General features: G+C 37.0%; 1 protein-coding gene across 7 annotated transcripts in view; it reads left to right on the top strand.

The window, feature by feature from the left end:
• LOC134534274 (G-protein coupled receptor moody-like) overlaps positions 1-17,004 on the top strand; it is a 120,845-nt gene that overhangs the window by 97,426 nt on the left and 6,415 nt on the right. For all 7 annotated transcript variants that reach the window (XM_063372585.1, XM_063372582.1, XM_063372580.1 and 4 more), the window contains exons 4-8: positions 1,390-1,560; positions 4,940-5,067; positions 6,799-6,952; positions 7,437-7,672; positions 9,222-9,386. In XM_063372585.1, coding sequence (XP_063228655.1) covers positions 1,390-1,560; positions 4,940-5,067; positions 6,799-6,952; positions 7,437-7,672; positions 9,222-9,386 — 854 coding nt within the window. The remainder of the gene's footprint in view (positions 1-1,389; positions 1,561-4,939; positions 5,068-6,798; positions 6,953-7,436; positions 7,673-9,221; positions 9,387-17,004) is intronic.

Below are 17,004 nucleotides of genomic sequence, written 5' to 3'. Positions count from 1 at the left end.
AACGCCGACAGCTAGAAAACTGCTGTGTACCACAACGCCGAATCACCACAACGCCGAAATACACTAACGCCGAAAAATGTCATTGCAGGACTGCCACAAAGGTTAGGTTAGGTTAGACTAGGTTAGGCTAGGATAGGCTAGGTTAAGTTAGGTTAGGTTATATTATGCTAGGTTAGGTGAGGTTAGGTTTGATTGTGGTATTTCGACGTTAAGGTACATTTAAGAAACACACAAATTCATTCAGCTGTTATTTCGGCATTGTGGTACACAGCAGTTTTCTAGCTGTCGGCATTGAGGTCAATTTTGACATTCGGCGTTATGGTATTTCGCTGTTGTGGTAACGACCTGCTCTACCATTGTGCCACTAAGCCTGTTGGGAAATCAGAAGGAGAATTGTGATTACTTCTTACAACGAAAAGAAATTCTAGTTTACGAAATATTCCAGGGTAGTTTCACTATCATAAAGTTTCATTTGGAATACCAATACATTTGGTATTTCCCCTAATGTTTACAAAAGTGACAATGCATGGGTTTATGCTGCTACTCATGGGTCCAATCGTTGTGACAACATTTCTGTTTGACAACTTCTGTTCCATTTTCACGTGCGAAGAAGTTTACACATAAAAAACACCATAGTTTAAAACATTGTTTTAATTGAGTTATAGGTGAATTTGGAAAACTGATTTAATTATACAAAATAAATTTTCTCCAAAATTACCTATAGTCAACAGTTGGCAGCGAAAATATTATGATGGATGGATGTGATGGGCAATTGTAATTCTGGCTTAACAGGCTGGTTGTTGGTTTTTCAACACTTTGAATTCAATAACAAAATAGAGACACTGCGTCATATGTAAGGAGCAGGGGCGTAGGAACCGGGTGGGACAGGGGGGACGCGTCCCCCTGAACGTTTTGGGTGGAGGGGACTGTCCCCCCCCCCCCCAACTTTCTAGACTGTGATATTTTTATTTTATAATATTATTCTGCCCAACTTTATTTGTAATTTCTTCACTCATCAAATTTTATCTTAAGGAAACAATAATAATTTTAACACTGATGTATCCAATGGTTAGATGCAAAAAGTGCTATTTTGCACTTTTAAAATCAAAATTTTCCTGTGGAGGACCCCCTGACCCCGTCTTAGTAGGAGGGGAATGGGTTTACATGACATCAAAATCATTATTTGTCCCCCCCAACTTTATGAACACAGCTACGCCAATGGTAAGGAGTCATAAGAACTACACTCATGAGCCTATAAACTGTTCCGTTTTGAGCTGGTTGCGCGCTGTTCGCTCGCTCGTGGCCTAGGAAGCTCCCTGCAGTGTGGCAGCGTGTATGTGTGTATGTGTGTATGTCGTGTCGTTGAGAGCGTGGCGTTGGGTGTTGCAGCCTGTGCGTGGCCGACTTCATCTTCTGCATCATGGTGGTGCCGTTCGGCGCCTCGCAGTTTGTGCACGGCACGTGGGTGCACGGTGCAGTGCTGTGCACGCTCGTGCCCTTCATGCGCTACGGCAACGTGGGCGTGTCTCTGCTTTCCGTCGCCATGATCACCGTCAACAGGTGGGCATCCACCCTCCATCCAGGGGAAGCCTTCATTGCACACCCGAAGTTCCCCGAAGTTCATGCTCGCTTTTTTTCCCCGTTCTACCTCATTGTATAAACCGGTGTGGCATTAAATTTTGCGGTCAATTAGGATAGGTTAGCTACATTATAAACACTTTACAACATTGTGGACGGTTGGTTATATTAGGTAAGTATAGCTACATTAAAAATACTGTAAAATCATTTCATGGTTGCGCAAATAACTTTTTAATATGTAGCTATCCAGGGCTAGGAAACCGTTTACATGATTTCACACTATCTTTAATGTAGCTATCCTAACCAAATCAACCGTCCACAATGTTTTAAAATATTTATAATGTAGCTAACCTAACCTAATTGACCATTAGTTATCATGAGTTACAATTAACAAAAAAAAACCTTGAAGATGCACGATCGGGCATTTGGCTCTCTCGTCTGTGAAAAGAAGGCTTCCCAACACAACACAGTACTGTATATGTAACTCAGTCTGACTAGCTACAATCGGACATTGCGATAAGCATATACACAAGCCCGGTGTTAGTATTAAGTGGAGCATATCTTGGTGTAACTCTTGCATGACACTGTGTTATTGCTGAAACAGTGATAATTTTTAGGCCAGTCAGTAGCCCTGAATGTCGTACTATGTTGTCATTTGAGAAATTATTTAGTAAATAAGAAAATGTGTGTGTGTTAATCTAGATTTTGCAGAATATTATTTTCTTTTTGTTTAATATATTCTCAAGGTGCAGTTAAGCTAGGAACATCATGGTCCAATATCCGGAGGAGAGAAAAAAATTTATTTCTGCATTTAGTTGTGCAATTGCTGTGCTGTTATGGATTATATTATGTTAATACTACCAGCTACAGCAGATTGATATTTCAAAGGCTAAAACAACCCAAATAAACAAAGGAATGGGTTTAGTTTATGTGGGTTGTAACCAGACCGCTGTGCTAGTTTCGTGCTGTGAAAGTGCTCGTCGCTATAACTATCCATGAGTTAATACCATGTTGTTGGTGGCTGGGCGTTTGCACATGCTGCAGTCCACATTGAGCATGTGCCAACAAGAGTAAAGCCCTTTCTCCTTACAACATAGCAGACATAGGAGCCACTCAAAATAAAACATTGTTCTTCAGTATGGCACTACAGCTACCCTGTTGGCTCTACCCCTGCTCATAAATAATCCAGCTGTATCCTTTCCCATGCTCTCATGGAGATTCATTTTACCATAAGTAGCTATAATGATAAAAATGTTTTGCAAAGAGACAAGGAAGTTGAGGTCATGAACTTTAATCAGCTGCAGTGTTGATGCTGGACACATTCTGCCATCTATTTGAGTCCATGATTGGATTGACATGATGACAAACCCCAGATATTTGCTAAAAAAAAATCCTTGAGCTATCCAAAATTAAACTTTTAAGCATATTCAGGTCCTTTGCACACATGGCTAATGTTAATGTACAATTTGTCAAATACTGTCGAATTCTGAAAGTGTAAACAAGACCATTTGCATTGGTTTACTACATACACGGTTTTGTTGGAATTACAAAATGTAAAGTGGTAATTTGACACAGAACATATGCCCTGACTAGTAATGACGTATCAGACACATACTGAACTGAAACTTATAGCCTACATAAACAGTGATACGAGATTTTATAGCTACAACAATATACCTACCATCTATGAGACACTATTTTTGAGAGTTATATTATTTAACATGTACACCAGTTACAGTTGAGGCCAAAAATATTTTACCTAAGGGACCCGTCTAGTCGGGGGTGTATGTGTGTTTGTGAGGTGGGATGATAAGCCCGACACTCGCTGGTGCTTCTTGCTAGATATCCCCTCTAAGCACAAGGCTCCGAACTGGCACGCAATCTTCTCATCGTGTGTAGGATAACTATGAAATATGAGTGGTTTGACATTGCATTGTTGTTCCTGAAGCTCTGCACACCGTATGTGTATCCAGGCATACGGTGTCCTGAAGTTGGCAACTTGGTAGCAGTCTTAAGAATCTACATAATGTTTAGTGGCCTATTTTGTTGACTAAATTTTCTGCATTGTACTTACTAACTTTGATTGGCTAAGAATATATTTATAATAAAAGTACAATTGCATCATAATTACAGAGTATGTAGTTCACTGTCTGTTTTTCATCTTCCTGGTAGTGAATATCAATCTGAAACTAGAAAAACCATACAGAAAGACCATATCCTAAAAAAAAACACAGTGACAGTGATGTGTGTAGGATGTTTGGGTGAATCACAGGTCCTTCATCCTGTTCCTGTGTGTGTGTAATCTCGTTCTTCAAACGTAGCACAGGAAGTTGTGCACTGCTCATTCATTGTGTTGACATTCCTCCATGTTCACTAAGGAAGTTGTGAAGAAATGGGAAAATTCCACAATTGTCAACCAAATTAACTTATATGTTGGTGTGCATTGTAATACACACACACATACTTTTAAATGTATTTCATTAATTTTTTAAAAGTGGCTGTTTGTCTTCAGAGGTAGTGGGCTCTTTTTTCATCTTGGATTCCAAAAACTGCACATATACATAGTTACTCATAATTAGCATTCTTAAACTGTGACATCAAAGACTTTTAAAAGGCAAACATGTAGTAGTATTTATTTAAAAAAAAAATTAGAATCTTATGTACTGAAATGAGGCTTGTGCATAACTTCAACTAAGCGATCAATCAAACTTTTTTTAAAATTAAATTTTACTTTCCCAGGAAATTTGCTATTTGTTTTATTTGATTCTTTGGTTATGATGCAAAGCTTGAAATCTGATATGAAGAAGCTATGCATCTGTTGCAAAGCTTTAAAACATTGGGAGCCTAAGAAATTCTCATAAAAATATTTAAGTTAGTTACTTAAAATAAACTTAAAAACTTTAAAAACTAAAAAAAAATCACTTTTCTTTTGTTGATTTACTAAAAATTAAAATATAAAATATAAAATTAAAATTTTAATTTTTGTCCAACAGCCAAATAATTTACCACAACTCTGTAAAACTAAAATCGAGTGATTGAAGGGTGGTTGGGGGGGGGGGGGGCATCCCTTGCTCTCTTCTTTTATTTTTGTAATGAATATACCGTAAAATTAGTAATATAAAATTTAAGACAAATGATATCCAGCACCCTAAAACTAATTCTAAATTCATTATTGTTTTTAAGTTTATGTACTAATTTTTGTATTGACTATATCCTAAAATTAATGATATTAAAAATTTAAGACAAATGATATCAAGCACCCCATATTACATATTTAGTTTCCCGCAGTCGGAACATTTTCTCTCGATTGCCTAAGAAGTTCTAAAAGAAGGTGTGAGTGAGTGCGCATGTCTGCTCGCAGGTACATCATGATCACGCACAACAGTCTCTACAACAAGGTGTACAAGAAAGTGTGGATCGGGGCCATGATCGCCTTCTGCTGGCTGCTGAGCTACGGCATGCAGACACCGACGTTGTTCAGAGTCTGGGGTGAGTCTCTCGCCTCCTGTCACGGCCGTGGCTCCCGGTAAGGGGAGGAGAGTGAAAACACACAAAACTAACAGAAATGACAAATCAACCCAAAACTTACATTTTCATAAGGTGGCAGCCGAAAGATGAATTTAGAAGTACTTTAGATTTATATTACAACGCATGGTTACGCAGAGCCACAGTCTGCCGCGAACACCAGAATAATTAAATACTTGCCATGTTCGTTTCCCATCGCCACGCCGCTCCTTGCCTACGTCTCGTGGACTCCTACATGCTAGTTACAGTTTTACTCAATCTGAAAGGTATTGAACCGCCGGAAAATTTACGACAAATAAGGATGAGTCTGAGCTCTCCTGGGCTTAAATAGTGTAGGCTCAGGCCTGGCGCGCCTGCGCAGAGCTCAGCCGGGAGGGGAAGCGAGAAAGGAAAGAGAGACGACGAGGCCCTGAAAGAGAGAGAGAGTAGACGGAGGGATGGAAGCCGGTGGTCGCGCCAAGACGTAATCGGCGATGTGGCTGAAGTACACTTCACACTTTTCTAAAAAAAAAAAAAAAATTACGTACAGTTGTGCATAGGCAGGGCCATCTAGAGTAACTAGGGCCCTGGGGCAATTAGCTTTGTCTGGCCCCCTGTCACATAACCTAATGTGCAGAGTTTCAAACCACGCAAAAGAAAGTTATAGTCTGTAAATGTTGCATGGCCGCAACTGTAAATGTGATCTGCATATATCGCATAACTTGTAAGGTTTCGAAGGAATTGTTTTATCATTATAGACTTGTAATTTTTGACCTATTAGAAAAAAAAAACTCGAAACTCAACCGGGCCCGTATGTGAGATATTTATAATCAATCAAGGTTTTGAAATGATTGATCATTTACCACAGCAATAATTTCCTACAGCGAAAGGTCTCAAATTCAGCACGTTATTTAACCCAGCACTGATTAAGCTGTTTGCATTAAGGTTTTCTCAGCTGGATTCTTGCTGTCGACTGGTCACATTATTACACTGTCGTAGTTTTTTGTTCACTTGGAGAACTAATTTGGAGAAATTGCTAATCTAGAATGGCAGTGGTCTTAAGAAACACCAGACTGTCATATTGATAAATTTTCTTATCATAGAACTTGTCTCAAATTTGAAAGTTCTCCAGAGTTGGTTGGATTTTAAGGGTGTTGTAGAGTTGGTCATGTGTAGATGTAGACATGTTATGTCAATAGATTTTTGAGGATAAAAAAAAATTAATGCTTAGCTTATAGAATACAATTTTTAAATAATTTAGTTAAATATAAACATTTGTTACCGATGTTTAGAAATAAATTTTACTTTTTTTTCACAGATTTTTTTGCACTGCTTATTTGTTTTTAGACAGTTTTTTTTGCACCACATTTATAATTTCACACCAAACTTTTTCATCACTTTTGGTCAGTTTTATTCAACTTCATTTGGGGGTCCCTTCAAATGTTCTTTTCTTCTTTGTTGGCTTAACATCACTTCGACATCTGGGTCATTAAAGGTGTTTGTGATATTAGGCTGACAGGTTTTTTGAGATTGCCAAAATTAGCAAAATTGTCTGATATTTATACCGACACGGAGTTACGATTTCTATAGCTAGAATGTAGGGTGTAACCTTGAGACAGTGAAGTGCCCTGCACAAGTGTGCCACAGCCTCCAAGTCTTTTATTTCAGTGTAATGTATTCCGTGGTTGCGACGGTGACGAGTGGGGAATTTCGCAGGTGCCTTCGACTACGACCCGAACCTAGGCTCCTGCTCCATCGTTCCGGACGAGCACGGTCACTCGGCCAAGACGGCTCTCTTCATCATCGGCTTCGTGATCCCGTGCATTCTGATCGTCTGCTGCTACACCCGGATATTCTGGGTTGTCCACAAGTGAGTGCTAGTCCTTATCACAATTTTTAAATAGTATTAAAATTTTTCCCCACGATACGATAGTACAGACGTTAAAAGATGCAGCACGCTGTAGAAACCTGACAAAATGAATGGGCTAGACTACAGAACCTGGTGTTATTTTTTTTTTCCCCCAGGTTTCACCCCAAATAATTTCACACGTATTGTAAGTTTTATCTTGTCTGTTTTGATGCGTGAACATCTTGAGTTCTCAGCGGACGGCATTTTGGTAGGAGTAATTTCTTGACTGTGAAACGGAAATGCATAACCACGGTGCTGCCTCTGCGAGGAAGTGTCAGAAATCTCAAAAGATTGTGGACCCATGTTATTAAATTGTATGTGTGTGTGTGCGTTTGTGAGTGTATATAGTATATATATAGTTTTATGAAAAGTAATCTCTCATCGAAGTACTGGAGTGTGGGCTAGCGGCCTGCAGCGACGCTGACCGTGCTCTGTTGCGCGCCAGGTCCGAGAAGCGCATGCGCGAGCACGCTACGAGCGTGCGCGTCTCGGTGAGCGAGGCGAACAGCAACCAGGCCAAGCCGAAGCCCAAGTCCAAGTCGCGGGAGCAGCGCGACCTCAAGGCCAAGCGGAACGAGTGGCGCATCACCAAGATGGTGCTCGCCATCTTCCTGTCCTTCGTGGTGTGCTACCTGCCCATCACGCTGGTGAAGGTGGCAGACAGCAACGTGCGCTACCCGGGTGAGTGCTGCCTCCCGCCGCGCCGCGCCGCGTCTCTTCCCGACGCACGAGACGTCTCCTGGTGGCACAGTCCTTGTTGCCACACACACCCAAACAGCTCAAACTTTAAATTGTAATAAAAAATTTCAAAAAAAGCACAAAAAAATATTTTTAATAGAAAAATTTGGTTTGAGAATTGTAGAAAGTTAGAGTAGTAGTCAAAGACTGGAAATAATTAAGAACACTTGAGGTTACTCTCTTAATTGACACATTCAGGCTGTGCGCGGTGGTTTCCGCAGACAAGATCTAACATACCCGTGAAACACTACACAAACACGTTGCAATTTAAGTTAAAGGCCGCCGGTGTATGCCTGGCTCTGCAGAAATGATCCAGGGATGCGTGGGGAGCTGAAAGATAAGGTTTAGGTTAGCTGAAGTATAATTACCAGAATGAATAATCGGTGAATACAAAAATGCAGGCTCCCCATGGGACAGCGTGCCCGCCCTGGGTCGTGGAGATGACTGCCGGAAGATGGCTGCAACGCGGGGGAGGGGGCAGCGTCACCCTGTGCCAAACAGGATCGTAATGATTTATATAAAACTTATAAGTTAAACATAACACACAACCTTTGAATAAAAACTAGGGTGCAAAAACAATTTTGTTGAGGGCATAAAGTATGGTGTGGTTGCTCTTGAGTTACAATATAAATTAAAAATTATAATTCAAGCGGGAGTCTGTCTGTTGCTGCTGTAACTACTCCATTTGTTGTCAAAGGCAATTATGATTTAATCTTGAGTGGTTAGCATTGTTCGCGAATGAGTTGTTAATTAATGCGGAGAGTGTGAGGGGTGCGCTCCGCCAGCCGGGACCGGTACTGACGGGGAGGAGACCGGGCTTTACTGCCACATGAGGTACGACGTCATAATGTACTAAAAACACAGTAAATGATTTTAAGGTTATATCACAACCACAATCACCTACATTTATCCATAACACTGTACTAACCAAAGTTAGATTTCTGTACTTGTGGGGAAAACATTTTAAACTCATTTCAATACAGTATGAAAGTTCTTTTCATAAATATAACAACAAAGACTTTTCTCTCCAAATGTTTAAATAATATCTTTCACGTTCAACGTCAACGAGCAATTTAGACGCCATGTTGAAGTAAATAATGGGAAACACCTTTAAAACATGATACATGTAGTATATTGTATTAATATAAATTGGTTTAGTGTAGAGACAAAACATGTGGTGGTGTCCTCGAATATTAAATTCTTCAAATACTAAGGATTTGAGTATCTCATTTTTAACCAGGAAACTTCTTAAAAGGGTTGAATGACATATATGTAGGTAACTGCAGATGCTGATTAAAATTACATATTTACACTTGCAATCCAGGAATACTTCTTAACAGGAAGTGTCTCAAGGGAGAATTGATGTTTTTTTATTTTGGCAGCCTTGTAGTGTACATTACGGAGCAGCTGTTATGTTGCGTTATGAAAGCTAGTGATGGAATGTGAAACACTGGAAGGCACCTAGTGACGAGGTGGGTGTGTGTGACTGCAGGCTTCCACGTCCTGGGCTACCTGCTGCTGTACCTGTCGTCCTGCATCAACCCCATCATCTACGTGATCATGAACAAGCAGTACCGACAGGCGTACAAGAGCGTGGTGCTGTGGCGCCCGCCACGCCTGCACTCGCTCACGCCCGCGGGCACCAGCAGCTGCGGAGGTCAGTACCAGCACCGCCCCTCCTGTCACGGCACGGGAACACTTCATCAGACCTGTCGAACACTTTAGTCCTCACTCCATCACTCGGTGCTGCCGATCACTTAGTCAGTCCTGTCTGTACTTTGTCAGTGCTGATTATCACTTCGTTAGTACTGTCAATCACTTAGTCCTGTCAATCACTTCATGAAATGCTTTCGATCACTTAGTGTTGTCGGTCACATAGCTGTTCCTGTTGATCACTTCACAAAGTACTACAACTTAAATTCTCAGTTTAACCAACTATTTTGAAGTTTTGGTTTTTGCTAATACCCCCTACTTCTCACTTGTTTTTAGCATAAAATGTGCAAAACATGTACAAAACACTACTTGGTAAGGATTAGAAGTGTAAACATTTTTGAAGAAATGTAATGGGAAAATCATCCTTGTTGACAACAGACAAGGATGACAACAGCATGTTATATATTCAAGTTAATACACCACTAAGCACTGAAATGCAGTTAAAATCGTTAAAATTATCAGTATTTTCAATCAAAACTTAACTCTAATGACAAATACCTAATGCTTTAAATATTAAATTCATTGAAAGTAATTTATTTAGCATTTATTTTGTACCACCATTTAAAAAAAAAATTTGAAAAATTTGTTATTCGTTACTCTTATTTACGTTATGACCTTAGAACATTTTTCAAACACAGAAATACTTAACCAATATATATTAAATGTTCAAAAAAATTATATTTGCCTATTACAAATCATTATATTTAAAAAGTATATGGTGTATCAGTAAAAATGACACTGTTTTGGAGACTTTATTATCATGGCACATTTAAGTATCATATTTATCAGTATAGTGTTATACTTTTTATAATAAAAGTTCATAAAAAACAATAACATCAAAATCTTCGTTTTTAAAAATGGAATTGGCCTAAAAATAATACCATACAATCTTGTGTCTACTGATAGTAAAAGCCCTTTGTAGCTTTAAAAGTATTTTTTTAAACATTTTTCTTATTTCTGGAGCTCTGCGCACATCTCGTCTTGTCCTTTTCTGAATAAGGGCCCTCTAACAGCGGCTGTCGGTACTGACAGTTGGGCTTTGCTTTCTGCTCAGGGCAGGACCACGTCAAGGTTTAGGTTTAACCATAGTACTCTTTTGTATGGGTCTGTGCGTACTCAAATATTTCAAATTCAAATCAAATAAAAATTTTTTCAAATTATTCGTTACCGATAGATACTAAAATAACCTACGGAAGTTTAGTTTTATTAGCTGTCAACTACCCAGAACATTGCATTATAAATCCTGGCCTTTCGTGTAATAAACTAATAAAAAGTATTATATAACTATATTATATCTTCGACATTTCTCTATTTGATGTCATGACAATAACTAGAGGCACGATTATATGGTAATTCGCGATAAAACGAAATAACACCGAAAACCGCTTGAAAACACGAAATAAAACGAAATTGTGCGAAATCCGCGATATGTCACGAAATTTCGTCTATCCTGATTATTTACGTTTTTTTTCCATTCTGTAAGGACAATTCACTATCTTCAGCACAATCAAATACATATTTCGGACATTAACAAGCAGCCATATATATTATATGCGACGGTGATTCATTATAGATTTTAAAATGAAGTCTCGGAATTAACGTAATATTTTCTTTAAACGGTAATCTTGTGTACCATAATAATTTAAGATGTTGATAACTATGATACAATGGCCGCCGTTCACTTTCTGTAAATACAAAAATAACAAACGTCCAAAATGTTTTTCTATGATTACGTTTTTAATCATTAAAATATTACACACTAAAGCGCATTGCTTTTATTGTTTATTTAAAATAAAGTATGTACGTAGGGTATGAAAATAAAATTAACCCTGCTTAACGTAAAGATTGTAAATAATAAATAGTACATGTTTATGTCGGTATTAATTTTCACGTACGTATGTTGGTATTCGGTATGTGTTTGTATTTGCATCTATTCTCCATTGTTTTTATCTTTCCAGCATGGCAAGTTTTAGCGTATTTAGAGGTTAAATTCTTCCTATGTGATAAAAATTTTTTGATAATGCCTAAAACGAAGGTTTCTGCCAGTGACTGATCGAAATAATTTTCCAGCAAAGGATTTTATTTCAGTGATAAAATTTAATGTGTAAATTCTGTAACTGCAGGCTAGACTACGAGAGACGCGATACGCTTGTGAAACATGTCGCGAGTGAGAAACATAAGCGTTTGAGGCAAAACTCATCTGTTAAACGACATCCTTGTCTAAGAGTCTTTAATGCCATTAATTTGCTGTTCAACCCAAGAAATGTGAGTAGGGTTAGCATAGAAGATGCAAACCTACAGAAGTCTCTGCATAACTTGCCTTCTGTTTCCCATCTTCCCATTGATAAATTCATACATGGCTATGTTGCTTTCAAAAAAATAATTGAGGATGAACTTTCATTGCCAGAAACAAGCCAAATTGATGTTGCAAAGGTACTTTGCTCCCTTAAAGGGGACTACAGTGAATTTGCTCAAGCCATTTTAAGGGCAATCTGGTTCGCAACATCAAATGTTGATGCAGAACGTTCATTTTCCAGGTACTCACTGGTAGTTAGTGACAAGACAACGTCTCACTCCAGAAAATGCGGAAAATTTAACTATAATAGCATTTCAATAAAACCGTCTTAATAGTAACTTTGGAAGTGCTTCATTGTTTAATTTTGTAGTGTATGTGATTGTAATTAAGTCGTGAAATTTTTAATAGTTATTTAAAAGTTTGAATTTATGAATTTGCAAATGAACTTAATTATCTATGAATTTGCAAATGAACTTAATTGTAATTAGATCATGAGGTTTTAGTGTTTATTAATATTTGTTTTAATAAATTTGCATGTCGTACAGAAAAGTAAGAAAATTTTGCCGTGGGTATATTGAGCAAAAAAAATAAAACCAAATAACACCGAAATCTTTATTTCTTTACACCGAAATTTGTCTTAAAATAACACCACAAAATCTTGACTCTAACAATAACATCTGTCAGCAATCTTTTGTATAAACAAAAGCAGTTTTAAGAGTAAAAAGTCTTTAGCCAACAAAAACTTTTAACATGCTGCCTAATGTGCACTTATCCACATTCATCATTACATATCTGCCAATATTTGAGTTACATTTCAAGAATTTTAAATTTTTAAAAAATATCACTTGATAAATATTTACACTACAACACCTCTCTTCAAGGTCTTTGATTGTTTCACGGTAAACAGACAGCTATCTTTTAACTTTATCTGCCCTCAAACACGATGGCTGTTTATACGAACCTCATGTATTCAGAATTATTTACATTGTATATTGTTATCGTTGAAAGAGTTTTTAATTGAATGATCTTAAGTGTTATCATGTTATCATTATAACTCAATTGAAAACATTAAAGAGAAGTGCAGTTTGTTGTAGCAATATTACGAAAGTGACGGTTATTCAAAATGTTTGTAATGCTCACAAAAATTAAAAACATCAATAGGTTAGTAGCAAAACCCCTTATTTGCACTTTTCATGGGGACAAAGTAAAAAAGTGTAAAAAGCGGGAAAGTGTAAATAAAGGGAAAAGCATAAAAAGGAGTACAGTTTACCTTATTTAGAATTTTTTTCCTTTTGTTTAATAGCACATACTACAATGCAGGTACAAACACACTAACAACAAATTTTACTTTAGTATTTAATCAATTATTAATTTACCACATTTGACAAAAATAAAAAAAGAATGAAAGCCAAAATGTTTTTCTGATTACTTCCTAAAAAATAAATTTGAAATTTTCTTCTGCTTGCTTTTTTGGCTGTTCAAGGAGATTATTTGCCTCTCCAAATTATAAATACAGTTGCAACCGGCAGGGTTTATAACAAATACGGGCTACATACACATTGCTCACAGTAAAAAAATTTTTAAGAAAAGGCCGCAAATTGATGAATATTTACCGTCAATAGCGCGCCAAACGCGGAGAAAGGTCATTGTACTCGGTCAGCTGCTGTAACGACGCGGCGGCGCATGCGCACTCTATGCTCCGCCCAGACTCATGACGCCATCAGCCGCCAACCAATAGATGCGAGCTTAGCGGAAAAAAATATAAGCTCCACCTCCCGTGTACCAATTTTATCCAGTTCTAATACCAGTTTATTGGTATACGCACCAGTTTTCTCGCTGCCGTGACATGTTCAAGTTTACGTTTATCATGATGTCTTGATACCAATAATTAATTATTTACGATCCCCAGAAATAAATGGTTAGTTTAAAAAATATGGCGTCAACTGTACAATACTTCCCAAATTATAAAAGACGTATAAAACAGTTACCAAGACACCGCTCATTTTATCTTGTGAAGTTTATGTCTCGTACCAGTATTTCGGCTAAGTTGTGACATAAATACAGTATCAGAACTTACAAGCAGCCATGTTTGTACATTCATGAGTTTACGTTTTTCCCTCGTGCATTTTAGATTGTCTCCTGCTATAATTACTCGTACTTTTACACGCCTAGGCTTAAATTATTACATGTTTAGAAATAAAAGCAACTTTTCATGTTATAAAATATGTATATTTTGCTATTTAAAATGTTCATTGCCTACTAGCTCCACGGTATTTTCTGGTTGTTTATGGTTGTTCGTGACGTAAATAGCGGGATTGATTCGATTTTTGAGACGTAATTCGCGGGAAAGTATTGTATTGGACTATATGGGAACCAAACGGGACCTGAAGAATATAGTGCAAATAACGGGAAAACGTAAATAACGGTAACGTAAATAAGGGGTTTCGCTGTATATACTTTAACTTAACCTCAAATTGTGATTTAAGGTATGTTAATTCCATCATTAATACGTATTTTAGAAATTTCAAGTCCTATTTAAGTAGAAGTTAGCTCATTCAGCCTGCATAAAATATAATGAATGCCCTTATTCCATGAATTCTTACATTTATTGTTTTTTTTTATAATACAAAAATTAGGCCTAAGGGTGGGTTTTAATTATTTCAGTTCATATCTATCTCTGTTTCATTTTTATGTGTTTGGCATTAATTTTTCTTGGACTCCCGAGAAGTGTAAAAAAATTTACTGAATTTTTTTATTCCATTAAACATTTTTTTGTTATTCTTGACTAACTTGGATATTTGATTTAAATGAAATAAATAAACAGTATTCTCAGAATACTATTATTTTGTATGAAGATTTTTTTATTACTTTTTTGACTAGTAAGATATTTTTATCTTTAAATGTGAATTACTATAAGAATCTTTCTAATAGATATGTATAGTTTTCTAACAATTTTACATAAGAAATCATGGTCTAACCAGGATCTCACACATGTGTTTTTTTTTAAATATGACTCACCTGAACTGCTGGTGCTAAGGGCAGCAGTAAACGTGGAAAGGTATCTTATTAACATTGTGGAGCAGTTGGAAGTGGCAAATTTGTGTTTCCATCTATTCCGTTACATGTAATTTACTAATTTAGTGTTAATTGTTAATGGTGTTGAAATTTTTCTTTCCCAATAAATTTCACAGTGTAGCACTAGAATAAGTAGTGCTGTATTTGTTTGCTGTTTTTCTTTCATTTGGAAGAACATGGAAAAATAAATTATCTTTTGCACCAGCACCTGTAAAAACCAAGGACTCAAAGCAGAGAAGTGTTCTTAGAAAAACAATGAAAAGTAATTTATTGGTATTGTATTCTTGAAAAAAAAAAAAGATTTGTTGTATATTACTAACGCAAATAAGATAATGAGTAAGTGGACAGATGAGAGAAATATAAACAGCCAGCGAACGAGTGACGAGTGAAAAATAGTGGAGATAGAAATGTGCAAGAAGAGGATTGAAGAGAGCCAGGCAAGGAAGGGAAGAGAAACGAAGGATCAGAAGAGAGAGACGAGTGCTCAACTCAGCTGGCACGACCACCGGTGGAAACCAATAGCAACAGTGGATACCGAGATGTACCAACATTCCAACTGTAATCTCGACCCGCAGACATTCTGCTGGCCGGATTGGTACATTAGTGTCATGGGGGAGTGTCTGTTTTGTGGTGGATTGTGCTGGCCACGTTTCCGATACTACCAATTAAACCTCCCTCGCCCAAATTATTAAACTTTTATGCATTTAATATAAACCTTACACATAATAATTAAACCCTTTTTAAAAAAATTTTAAGCAAACATAAATTTTTACATTTTTGTAGATCTGTTATTGTTATTAGAGGAATGTTTTACAATATTTTGCACTGTAGAAACTATTTAGTGGGTATAAAAAAAAACAAATAAAAAAATATATTCCCTTTAAATGATTAGATGATACACAGTGGATTTTTCCAGGATTAAGGGTTCGAAGGCATCCTATGTTTTGTATGAGGACATGAATTTTATACTACATGCATAGGCAGATGAATGTTCATTATGCATGTGAGCAGGGTAGTATGGGGGGGGGGGGGAGGCTCGCTCTTGTATTCACAGAGCCTCGTGAGGCGGGCTACGGCCGGCGGACGTAATGGCTCTGCCGCTCTCCGTCCGGACTAATTACTAATTACTCTTCGTTACTGCCTTGCTTGTGATGCCCGGCCAAGATAAGGCATCCTCGCAGCCGGAGTGTCTGGAGTGCTCAAGTTGTTACTGCCCAATTACGAGCCAGGATTAGCTGCGACTTTGTAGTCATCTCAATGCCCCTTGAATGAGATGCTTCGTACAAGTCTGTTCCTGGTCTGTAAACGAGCTATACTATGTAATACATACTATGTAGTATTTATAAGCATACATAAATATTGTGGTGGTTCCATTTAGAAACGACTTCAGTGGGCTTTGCTGCATCTCGGTGCAGCATCATGAAATTGTTAGTGAAACCTCATTTCAAAGCATATAACTTAAAACAATTTCTCATTTTGAAGCATTTGTTTTTAGAATTAGTAACTGTTCAGTGTAAAGTACTTTCGTTACAAAATAAAATGCTACGGACTTTTTTCAGAACATGATAATAATTTTTTAATTTATTAATAATTTTTTTAATTTAGTGGAATATTTGTTATTGTAAGCTAATTAGCCGTGTGTTGATTCACCTTTTTACAAAGAACTGCTTGGTGACAAAACACAAATTTGGACCCCTCAGTTTTGTTGTACAGAGGTTTTACTGTTTTTATAAGATTTTTGAATTTTTTCTAAACCGCAAATATTTAGTAGAAGTAAATAGATTGGCAGCAAATATATGTATTTTTATGTATTTCCACATTGTTTATTAATGGCTCTAAAATCTTTATCCTTTTCCTAATGAGGCAATGAAATAAATAATGTAAATAGAAAATTACACAAATTATTTTCTTAAAGTAAGTCAACTACATGTACAGTAAATCCCTGTTAATAAATTATAATTTATTAACAGGGAAAACTTATGATATGAATAAAAATTGTATGTATTGATATGTCATGTGGTAATTTTTTTTAAAATTGTTATGCAGGGAATTTTCTTAAGTGGGATATTCTTAATGGGAGTTTACTGTAATTATATAAAAGTAGGTAGTGCAAATCTAGCATACTGCATTGCCTATTATTTTTGCATGTTGTGTTCATACAAATGTAGTACTACTAAAATTAGAATCAATA

The sequence above is a fragment of the Bacillus rossius genome, chromosome 7, assembly GCF_032445375.1.
Source record: "Bacillus rossius redtenbacheri isolate Brsri chromosome 7, Brsri_v3, whole genome shotgun sequence".
NCBI lineage: Eukaryota > Metazoa > Arthropoda > Insecta > Phasmatodea > Bacillidae > Bacillus > Bacillus rossius.
This window is presented reverse-complemented; position numbering and strand designations above follow the sequence as displayed.